Below are 12,469 nucleotides of genomic sequence, written 5' to 3'. Positions count from 1 at the left end.
TTTTTTTTTTTTTTTGTGGAAAGGCAAGCTTTACTTCAAAGAATTCTGATAAGGGCAATAAGAGGCATAAGTGCAAACTGGTATAAGGTGGCACATGGTTGCACGTCCATTTGGGAAGGGCTTAGTTGGGAACAATTCCTGTGAAATGCCCAACACCTACCCAGTTTCCTTTTTAGGTTGAAATTAAAATGGAAGGTTTGAAGGTGACCATGATATGTTTGTTACCCAAACACACTCTGAGATTTCAGGAAACAGCACACCCTGGGTCAACATTGAGGAATCTGCTAAGTTATTAATTATATGCATTGGGAATAACATTATTTAGTAGCTTTCTTCACATTTTCAAAAGAGCCACCGAGGTTTCATTCATGTTTTAAGCAACTGAGTTGGTAATAATCTTGTCTCTATTTTCTATGAGGTGGGTTACATTCAGTTACTTCTCACAACAGCCAACTGGAAGATTATTCCTTTGATTTTACAGTACTGGTTGGGCTGGCATCTGCAATGGTACCCAAATAAATGAGATTTCTGTGTAGCACATGCTGGTACTGGATACACTTGTTTGCCCGGCCCTTGTTCCAATACTCTATGATACAGCGAATCAGCTGGTCTTTCTTCTCCAAAAGCCTCTGGATATCTTTTGGTTCACTTCTGCCCTGCCCCACAGCCAGTCTGGCATGAAGGCTACCAACATCCTGAGAAGCCGGAGTGGAATAGGGCCTCAGGTCTCATGGTCAAGTCTCCATTTTGCCAGGGAGCAACATGTATGATGTTCTTGATGTTATCTCACAATTTATCTGGTCTTTGGTCACTGGTGTTTAATGCATCAAATCTACTCTTTACATAAATTCAGGTGGGATATAAGCCAATACCAAACCAAACTCACTGCCATCGAGTTGGGTATGACTCATAGCGACCCCTCAAAGTCATTTTGGCTCTTGTGGACTTTAGTTTTTTTTTAACTTCAACTTGAACTTGCATATGAGCAACTGATGATCTATATTCCACAGTCAGCTCCTGGTCTTGTCTTGACTGATGATATTGAGCTTTTCCATCACTTCTTTCCACAGATATAGTCAATCTGATATTGAGTGTTTATTTGTTTGTTTATTGATTGATTGATTGATATAGTTTATTCCATTTGGTGAGGTCCACATGTATAGCTGCCATTTATATTGTTGAAAAAAAATATTTGCATGAATAAGTTATTGGTCTACAAAATTCTGTCATGCAATCTCCGGCATAATTTCTATCACCCAGGGCATATTTTCCAACTATCAAGGATTCTTTTTTATTTCCACCTTTTGCATTCCTATCACCAATAATTATCAATACATCTTGATTTCAAGTTTGATCAATTTTAGACTGTAAAAGTTGGTAAAATCTTTAACTTTTTCATCTTTGGCTTCAGTAGTTGGTACATAAATTTGAGTAACAGAATTAACTGGTCTTCCTTATAGGCAAATGGATATTACTGTATTACTGACAGCACTGTACTTCAAGATAGATCTTGAAATGTTCTTTATGATGAATGTAATGCCATTCCTCTTCAACTTGTCATTCCTGGCATAGTAGATCGTAAGATTATCTGATTCAAAATGGCCCAAACCAGTCCATTTCAGCTCACTAATGCCTAGGTTATTGATCTTTGTCCAGTCTACTTCATTTTTTATAACTTCCAATTTTCCTAGATTCATACTTCATATATTCCACGTTCCTATTATTAATGAATTTTTGCAGCTGTTTCTACCCATTTTGAGTTGTGCCCCATCAGCAAATGAAGGTCCTGAAAGCTTTTACTCCATTCACGTCATTAAGGCTGACTCTACTTTGAGGAGGCAGTTTTTCCGCAGTTGTATTTTGGGGCTGAGGGGCTCATCTTCCAGCACTATATCAGACAGTGTTTCATGGTTCTTCATAAAGTTTTCCAGTAATATATCAGACAGTGTTGCACTCTTATTCATAAGGTTTTCAGTGGTCAGTTTTTTCAGAAGTGGATGGCCCATCCTTCTTCCCAGTCTGTCTTTGTCTGGAAGGTCCAGTGAAACACGTCCACCATGTGTGACTCTGCTGGTGTTTGAAATACTGGTGGCAAAGCCTCCAGCTCCAAGCAACTTGCAAGCCACCATGGTAAGACAAACTGACGAGTGATGGGGAATGCAGCCCACACTGCATTATCATCTTTGGAAAAGGATTAAACTTTTAAAAGGAAGGTTAAAAATATGTCATTTCTTTTTTATATTTTAAGAAAAGGTTAGAGTATCTCATAAATACATTAAAAGGTGATTTTACATTAAAAATTAGGGCCTCAAGATTCTTGAACACAAAAAATTGTAATAGCATAATTTGTCCAGTTTTGTTTTGCTTTGACTATCAATCTACTTTAAGTCTGTTTTGTACATAGGTATGAGTGTATGTGTGTGTGCTCATACATAAACACACATACAAAGCAAGTACTAAGCTATTATCTGAGAAGTAAATTACTATCCCTTCAAAAAATCAGTATGAGCTTGGAATACTAATGACTAATGATGTTGAGTATCTTCTCATGTGTTTGCTGGCCATTGGTGAAATGTCAAGTCCTTTGCCAGTTTTTCCAATTGGGTTGTTGACTTTTTATTGTTATGTGGTAGGAGTTCTTTATAAATTCTGGATATTAAACCCATATCAGATATACAGTTCCTCAAAATTCTCTCCCCATCTGTAGGGTGTCTTTTCACTTTGTTGATAAAGCCCTTCTATGAACAAAAGTTTTACTTTTTATGAGGTCCCATTCATCTCTTTTGTCATTTGCTGCTTGTGCTTTTGGTGTCATATCCAAGAATCCACTGTTAAAAACTAGGTCCTGAAGCATTACCCTGTATTTTCTTTTAAGAGTTTTATGGCTGTATTTCTCACATTTAGGTCCTTAATCTAAATTGTGTTTTTAATTCTGTGTCCTCCTCTGATAAGTTTTATCTGAGCTACTCCAACAATCTTCTGACTGGTCTCATCGCTAGTTTGACCCCCTTCCACAATGTTACTAGAGATAAGTCTTAGAGGTAAAATCACATGTCATTCCCTTCAATGGGAAGTCGTGGTTCAATTAGCAACCCCTTTCAACTTCTAATTAAAAAGCAACAGATATGTAGATGCAAGCATATATCCTTGTATGATGTTTCTTTGTATCTTCGTCAGTAGTTGTACTGAAGCATTTACATAACAAAATATATATTATTTTATAAAAAATTAATTTTCTTTTAGTTCTCTTTTATATTATGGTTAGGGCATTATGTTGCTTTTTTGAAATAAGGTATGGAGGTAGTTTATATTATCTACAAATTTCATTTAAGGCTTATAAAGAAGGTATTACAAAATATTTGTAATAAAAAGAGGTTGACAGCTACTGACAGAGTTAATAGCTATTACCTTCACCGGGTGACTGTAGTATAGCTGAAGCCTCTGAAACTGGGCTAAATCCTTCCCTGGGTAGTACCTTCAAAGGGAAACAGTGTATTGCTGTTGTATGCCATCAAGTTGATCCCGACTCATAGTGACCCTGTGTCAAAGTATGGAACTTTTCCGTAGGGTTTCCTACCTGGTGATCTTTATGGGAGCAGATTGCCAGGTCTTTTCTCCCATGGAATGGCTGGCAGGTTAGAACTGCAGACCATTTGGTTAGCAGCTGAACAGTTAACCACTGTACAACCAGGGCTTCTTAAACACTGTACTAGCAGAGCAATTTTCTAGTAGGAGCACAAATACATGATCCATCCCTCCTTTTCAAATGATATTCCTGAGAGAAGGGTCTCTGTAAAAATATGTTCAATATGTATTTTTCTTTGTTATTAAAAAAGTATAGAAATATTCACTTAATTAGAAAGTCACAAATGCTACTGATTTTGCTATGCTTATTTAAAATGAGCTCTTTCTTGTTAACCCTTCAGAAAATGGTACCAAGTCATTTGCTGGGTATTCCTGGAAAACTTCAAGATTTATTTGTATTTAAGTTGTTGAAATAAAAAGGCTCTTCTTGCAGGATTAAACACACACATACATACACACTCACATACAACTAAAGGGCTGCAAAAAAAGTAGAAAAAGCAACAGGGTGAGGTAAAATGGCAACAAACTTAGAGGAGGAAGGACTGTAATTAACTATTAATATTAATAAATATATAATCGTAATAACGAATAACAGCAGAATGAAAAACTACATTGAAGGCAGTAAGCAGTAGAATAGTTCCCACTGAAAATCAAGTTAGTGATGTGGAGAATAAATCTAAATGGCTCTCTCAAAATGCAGATAAAGAGGACACAGAGCTGAAAATGATGAGGGAAGATATCGGGAACAGAGGATAGAGAGTTAATACGTAGATAATTAGGCTCCTGAATGAAAATCTAACAAATGGGATAGAAGCAACTGTCAAAGGTATAAGAAGACAGAACCTCAGATTTCACCTTTGCCGTACTAAATTCCAGAAGTGAATGGAACTATATCTATAGAATTTTAAAGAAAAAAGATGGTTGTTACCCCCAAATTTTAATACCCAACCAACATAAAATTTATATGAGAAGAAAACAAAGTATTCTTTGAACTCCTTGTCTACCTTAGCACCTAGTCCCACAATCATACTCTCCAGGATCTATCGTTACCAATAATTATACCCTGTCCATAATATAATGCATCCCACTCTGACCACCAGCTTGTATCCTACCAGCTCTCTCCCTCCAGTGCCCCTGACCTCTTTCTGTTCATCCAACTTGAATCCCACAGCCAATCATTATAATTACTCCCTTGTCCATATGCATAATTTCTTTGCCCCTTCCTTTTTCTTTGTCTTCTTTTTTTTTTAAAAAAAAAAAAAAAAAAGTAAAGCTGTAGCCTTTGCTTGTGAGTTGTGGTCAAATCTAATTGCTAATCTATACTGGCATCTATGAATTCGAACACAGCTGGCAGGTATAACCTTCATTTCCCAATACAAATCTCAAGTTGCACAGTTTTTATACTTGTATTTTCTTAATTGTTGTTGTTGTTGTTATTTGCCATAGAGTCGGCCCCAACTCCTAGCGACCCCTCCTTGGGTTTCCGAGGCAGTTATCACTATGGAAGTAGGATTGCCCAACCTTCCTTCCGAGGAGTGTTCTCAAATTCTCCTAGGTAACAATTTCACACTCATCTCTTTGTTTCAAATCCCCGAATCCCCTCCACTATTTTCATTCTCAGCTGACAATAGTGATTCCTATTTCACCGAGGAAAAAAAGCAACCAGAAAAGAACTTTCACAGATTGTCATAACCAGCATCTACCTACCTACCAATACCTGCCCTCATTATTGTACCACCTTGCTTGTTACCACGGAGGAATCAGGCATATTATTACTGAGTTTAGATAAACTTAGTCCCTCCATTTTTGCATAGAGATGCACTCAATAAATATTTGTTCAACTAAATCAGGTCTGTTGCCAAACCACTTGGCAAATTCTTGAAAGGCCTGGATTAAGTTGGTATGCTTCTTGGATCTATGCAAAAGATGAAAAGAACCCTGAAACTATTATTCAATAATTTACTTTTGCGTTTACATACTTAATGTGTTCATCCCACGCAATATCAGTAACTGCAGTTTGAAGTATATAATGAAATATATAATCCAAATACATTCACAATCTCTGTATCTTCCATATACTATTGCTGTGTCACTAGGAATTATTTTCAAGTGATAGGGATACTATGTTCTGATAATATTTTTAGGAAAAAACAATGCAACATGAGAAAATTATCCTCTCCTCTGGATATTCTCCTCATTCAGGCAGATTCATATAGTGCGTATCTTCAAATTAGATAGAATGTGAATGTAACTTTAAGCTCATGGTGCAGAGAGGAACTAAAAGTAGAAATACCTGACTATTGCATAACTGACAGAATTACTACGTTGATAGCACCCAAAAGAACTGCAGAGGGCATGCTTAGAATGTTAAATGTTTTATATAAACCCAGAAGAGTCAGAAAGATCATAGTGAGCAGTCTATAATGAGAAAGTACTTGTAAAGAGAAGCAATCAAAGACTAAAGCTTTCTTCTAAATAGAAACATTTTAGCTAATGTTATCCAAAATCTAAAATCTGAGTAAAGTCCAATTTACTGTAGGAATCATTTTATATTTCAGCAAGAGAAATCAAGCTACTTCAGAATGAAAATATTTTGACTATTAAAATAATTCTCCTAGAATGTCAATTTTACATTTTTAGTGAAAAAATTATTTCTTCAGGTGATTGCAAACTAAGGACGTAGTTGGTTGAAATTTACCAAAAATCCAATCTGGGCCCTAGAGCATCAATTGGTTGCTGCTATTAAGTATTTTCAAGTAATAATTTTTCAATTTACCTTATTAGTCTGGCTCAGTGTATAAAAATCCTTAGTTCAAGAAGGTTTCTCCTATTAAGTCTTTCTTGCTATGATAAATCAGCAAAGCCAAGCTGAATTCATTTGGCCTTAGTTGCAAAAATGATGCAATTATAATATTCAACATATAATACTGTATGACAATTATAGACTTTTCTAGTTACTGCTACCTTTGAAACAAAATGAAAAATTCATCAATAACACTAAAACACTCTGTAGTTCTGCAATTTAGAAAGTATTATTTATTTTTGAAACTAAGTTTAATAAAAGTAGTTTAAAGTGTAACAGTTGCATAGTAAGCAGCACTAATACTGCATAAAGATTAAAACTGTTATACTGATCTAACCTCTAATTTCCAAACAAAGTATCAGATAAAGCACCTACCTCATTTCTCATGATTCTCCAAAGATTTAGTGTAATTCGGCCAACAATATTTATCTCACTCATTGTATCTGATCCATAGTCATCTCTTTCTGCTGAAAATCTGTTTTCAATTTTGTCATCTATAGAAATTAATACAGATTTCATCAGAGCTCAGATGAAACAATTTTTCAAGCAAATTATACCAAAGAAAATGGAAATAATAAAAATGAAAAATGAAATGCAATTCAGTCTACTTTGTAGTAGATTAGAGGATAATCATTATTTTGACTAATAATTCTTTTTACTTTAAATTATGAAAAGGACATGCCTAAGGCATTTGACTGCTAACCAGAAGGCTGGCGGTTCAAATCCAGCAGCCACTCCTTGGAAGGAAGGTTGCACAATCTACTTCAGTAGCAATACTGTCTTGGAAACCCAAGGAAGGGTCACTATGAGTCAAGTTTGACTCATAGCAGTGAGTTTGGTTTTTTTGGTTTGAAATAATGAAAAGGTTTATGAAATAAATTACATGTATTTTCATAATAAATCAAATACTCCTTGAAAATTTGTTGACATCAATTAATTAATGATGTTCATATTCAGGGTGGAATCCTAACTGTGTATGGAGAATTAAACGAAAAGTTCCTCTTACAGCTTATAGAGTTTGCATCTTAGTTGTTCAGGTAAGGATTATTTTTACCCGAACTAGAAAACGTGTCACCCCTAAGTAACATTCCTGTTCCTGTTGGGTTCAGTTCTAACTTACAGAGACCCTGTAGGGTTTCCAAGGCTGTACATCTTTACAGAAGCAGAGTGCCCCATCTTTCTCCCATGGAGTGGCTGGTGGGTTTATACCTGACTTTTTGGTTAGCAGCCAACCACTTGAACCACTGCACCACCAAAGCTACCTTTAATATCACTGATTAGAGGCTCTAGAATGGTAACAATATTTACCACATACTGAACATCTATTACACTCTAGGAAGTTTATCAATATTATCTGTTTTATTTCACTACAGTCACTTTATGATGTTAGTATAATTATCACTTTGTATTACTCAAAAATATTACATTTTTTCCCTTTGTCATACGGTAAAAGAATCAGTATTCTAAAACCAAGATTAGCTGACTCCAAAGATCATTCACATTAATCTATCCACCCACCCCTCTCTTCTTTCATTTATTTAAAATTTTATTTACTTTGTTGTTGAGAATATGTACAGCAAAACATACACCAATTCAACAGTTTCTACATGTACAGTTCAGTGACACTAACTGTACCCTTCTAGTTGTGCAACCATTCTCACCTTCCTTCTCGGAGTTGCTTCTTTCCCATTAACACAGATTCACTACCTCCTAAGGCTCCTATCTAATCTTTTGAGTTGCTGTTGTTAATTTGATCCCATATGTTGTTGTTATGTGCCGTCAAGTCAAACCTGACTCATAGCGACCCCTCCTTGGGTTTCCGAGGCAGTATCACTACGGAAGTAGGATTGCCCAACCTTCCTTCCAAGGAGTGGCTGGTGGGTTTGAACCGCCAGCATAGACAGCTCTTAATAGAGCATAATGCTCAAGGCAGACCTTTTTTTTTTTTTTTCCCCTAAACTATGCTAAACTATTGTTTGGTTTTAAAAGGAGCTCTGGTTAAAGCATTCAGCTGCTAACTGAAAGGTTGGTGGTTGGAACCCACCGGCAACTTTATGGGAAAAAGAAGCAGTTGGCTTCTGTAACGGTTTATAGCCTTAGAAACCCTATGGAGCAGTTCTACTCTGTCCTAAAGGGTCACTATGAGTCAGAATCAACTCAATGGCAGTGGGTATGGTTATTGTTTGGTTTTAAAAAGACCTCAGGGGATATTTTTGGTTTAAGGTTAAAAGATTATCTCAGGGCAACAGTTTTAGGGGATTATTCACCCTTCATGGATCCAGAAAATTTGGAGTCCATGAGAATCCGAAATTCTGTTCTGCACTTTCCCCCTTTTTATCAAGATTCTTCTATAGGATCTTTAATTGAAGTATTTCTTCCTTTCCATCCCAAGCTTTTACAAAGCTTAAAGTATTTATTATTATCCTTGAATCTTCTAGTTTCAATTTTTCCCTTTAAGTTTACCAACACTTAAGACATTTTATTGAAGCCATACCCCTCCTAGGTGGTCCAATTAGTTTATATTTGGTCTTTTAGCCACCCAACTAAATGTTATTTTGTTCTAGTCAGACTTGTAGGTAGCCTTTGAAACAAATTTATTAAAAATTCTATAGCTATAAAGAAAACAATTTTAAAATGTGTTTTATAAACTGCAAATGCTTTTTATTATTACTGCAAATAATATTATTGTCCCTCTCTTCCATCAGAATCAGATTTTTTGGGAATAGTCTCCAAAAGCCATGCAAAGTTTAGCTTGATACTCAAATAAAAATCAACAATTAATGAGTCAGTACTATTCTACTCACCCAACACTTCATTATCAACAAATGGATTAAAAAATGTAACCAGACAAATAAAATGAAGGTACATCAACTCAAAGAAACATTATACAGCTTCGTAATGATTATGAAGACTATTTTATACAATAAAAAATTCAATAGCTATTGAGTTAGTTGTAACTCATGGGGTCCCCATGTGTGTTAAGAGTAGAAATGTATCCCACAGGGTTTTCAATGGCTGTTTTTGAAAGTAAATCTCCAGGCTTTTCCCTCAAGATGCCTCTGGGAGGACTCAAACTTCCAATATTTTGGCTAGCAGCTAAGGACACAAAAAAATATTTATGATAAATGCAGAACAAAGGAAGCGTAATAAAATGGAATATATAGTATGATAAAAGTTTTCACACACACACACCACACATACACACACACACACACACACACAGTCCCTGAGTGGCAAAAACTGTTATTTGACTACTAGCTGAAAGTCTAGTGGTTTGAACCCATGGCAGAGGCATCTTGGAAAACAGGCCTAGTGATTTGCTCCCAAAAGGTCAAAGACCTGAGAACTCTATGGAATGGTTCTATTCTGCACACAGGGTTTCCACCAGTTGACTTGACAGCAACTATCAACAACAACAAAAGATAGACGGATATATGTATGTATGTGTATATGTGTGTATACGAGCCCTGGTGGTGCAGGTGGGTTACACACTTGGCTGCTAACCAAATGCTTGGTTGTTTGAACCCATCAGCCACTGTGAGGAAGAACAATATGGCAGTCTGCTTCTATATAAATTTATAGCCTTGGAAACCCTATGGGGAAGTTCTACTCGATCAGAACTGACTTGATGGCAATGTTTTTATTTATTTTAAATGTATAAACCTGTATGTGTAGATAAAAAGTGACTGCAAGGAAAAGAACAAACATACTAGCATTACTGTATCAGTAAGATGGGAGAATTTTTCTTTTACTTTTTTTGTTTTTTGAATTTTTCTATAATGGAGTTATCATACATCTAGAACTTATATAATTTAGTATTAAAAATAAGGCTATGGCAATAGTACTTGTTGTTATTTTGTCTTTATTTATTGTGTAATTTGCTCTGAACCTGAACCATAACATATATAATGCTACATACCTGGCACTCGAGAGATCATCTGACATAAGTTAACACTTAAGGCAGCAGCCCTTTGTAAGAGGTAACCCCAAGAATGCATCTGAATCTCATATCCTAGCAGAATATCAGGATCATACCTAAAGAAGGAATAAAAAAAAACAAGGACCACATATTTGAACCTTTAGTCAAAATAATTGTTTCTTCATGATATAAAATACAAAAATTTAAATCTATATAATAATTTTTAGGTGGAATGGGATGCTACAGTGGTATTTATAGAATTTCTGTACAGGAAGGAATCTGGGAGAGTAATAAGGAAGGGGGGGCAGCCAGAGTACCTGATTTGAATTTAGTAAAAGCAAGCATAATTACTTAGACTGTGTATTTTTTTAATGTGACTTGGAAAAGAGGTGGATGAAAATTAGAGTGCCAGCAGGTCTTTACCACTGATGTATGTGAGTGAAGGTACGTTGAGAATGTGATGAGAGTAGGAGCAAGGTGAGGTGTGAGGACATGTGTGTATGCTATTTTGAAAAAGGTCTCCCAGGTCATTCTGTTTTCAGTTTTCTACTCCTCTAGAAGAGTTTCAGTTCTCTACTGCCTCTTTAATAGTTTTAGTGCTGAGAAAATGGAAAGACTTTCTTTTCCCACTTAGTTTTAGTAATGACTTGGAACTCCCATGAAGTGAAGCCTAAGTAATGACAAGTTTGTTCCTCTAAACTTAATAGGAAAGTTACATAATTTATTAAAAGAATAAAACATTAATAGGGGGGAGATTAATTGGGGAAGACTAAGCATTAGCATTTAGGAAAAAAATGTACTCACTGCAGCCACAGAGTTACACTGGGAAAACTGAACTGACAACCTGTATCCAAGAGAGGTCTCACTGTGGTTCCTCTTAGAACCTCCATGTCAACAGTGACTATCATGGAGAAATATCTGGGAAAATTTACCTCAGTGGGAAAATTGTGGGGGAAAAGAAGAACTGATCATAGTCACAAGTTTTGAGAACAGAAACTACAGCAAGTCTAGCAAATTAGAAGTTACTCTGAATATTGTGTTCTTTATAAAAGCCAAAAGGCAGAGTGAAGTATCACAAAAATTTAAAAAGTTAGGTTTTACATAATCATTCATAAGCCACTCTGAATTGTGGGATGTGCAACCTGTCCAAATCAGATTTGGTAGCATAGTACCTAAGGCACTTGACTGCTAATCAGAAGGCTGGCAGTTCAAACCCACCAGCCACTCCTCAGAAGGAAGGTTGGGCAATCTACTTCCATAGTGACACCACCTCGGAAACCCAAGGAGGGGTTTCTGTGAGTCGGGTCCGACTTGATGGTAAATAACAACAACAACAAGAAGCCTCAGTCAGTGTCTTATTATAGGGTTATACTGATTTACTGATGTAAACTATACATGTCAATTCTGCAACTCTGTGGTACAACAGTGGATCAAAAATTTACATTATAGGATGTATTTTTATAGGGACTTGAGGAATAGGAAAAATAAAAAGGATGCTATTGCAGAAACTTTAATTCAAGTTCTTTTGACAGTAGTTAGTCACTTAAATCTTCCAAGATAAAAAATAAAGTGAAATTTTTGTAACATCCTAATTTTTGTTGTCCAAGTGAAAACTAATGTCATTTATCACCCATTTCAAGAAAGTAGCTATACAAATATGTCTAGTGCTTGCCAAATAGCAAACTGTTTCTAGAGATAGAACTTTCACCTCTGTTCAAGATATGAAGAAACTGAATATCATACTGAGTAATTAAAATACCACTAAAATATCTAAGTTTTGGAAACCTGATAGAGTAAAATTCACTAGAAATTGATGAACAAATCATCAATACTTTGTTAGTGTCACCAAATGTTTTCTTAGAAGAAAAATGAAATCCTCAGGCTTCTGACCTTGAAACAGATGTTTGATCAGCTTCAAAGAAGTCTCTGAAGCCTGGTCGAACCACTGAGACTATGACCCCTAGATGCCCTTCAGGTCTGGAATTGAACCCACACCTGTGGCTTCCAGCCAAACAAAAGACAGACATATGAGTTGAACATATACCTGAGGTAGATACATTCCCTGGAGAGAACAATCATGGGAGAAAGAAGGGCTGCTTATGCACAGGGAGACAGCTCAAGGGGCAGGAGGGCATGGAGGGATGGACACAGGGAAGAGGTAA

At 36.0% G+C, this 12,469-nt stretch overlaps 1 protein-coding gene across 1 annotated transcript in view; it reads right to left on the bottom strand.

The window, feature by feature from the left end:
* Nucleotides 1–12,469, bottom strand: part of REV3L (REV3 like, DNA directed polymerase zeta catalytic subunit) — a 250,501-nt gene that overhangs the window by 53,979 nt on the left and 184,053 nt on the right. Inside the window, exons 19-20 of the mRNA XM_007940793.1 lie at nucleotides 10,308–10,423; nucleotides 6,764–6,882 (exon numbers count right to left, since the gene is read on the bottom strand). Of these exons, the coding sequence (XP_007938984.1) occupies nucleotides 6,764–6,882; nucleotides 10,308–10,423 (235 nt within the window). The remainder of the gene's footprint in view (nucleotides 1–6,763; nucleotides 6,883–10,307; nucleotides 10,424–12,469) is intronic.

This window comes from Orycteropus afer, unplaced genomic scaffold (genome assembly GCF_000298275.1).
Source record: "Orycteropus afer afer isolate SDZICR_OR568_19922 unplaced genomic scaffold, OryAfe1.0 scaffold00072, whole genome shotgun sequence".
Lineage (NCBI taxonomy): Eukaryota > Metazoa > Chordata > Mammalia > Tubulidentata > Orycteropodidae > Orycteropus > Orycteropus afer.
This window is presented reverse-complemented; position numbering and strand designations above follow the sequence as displayed.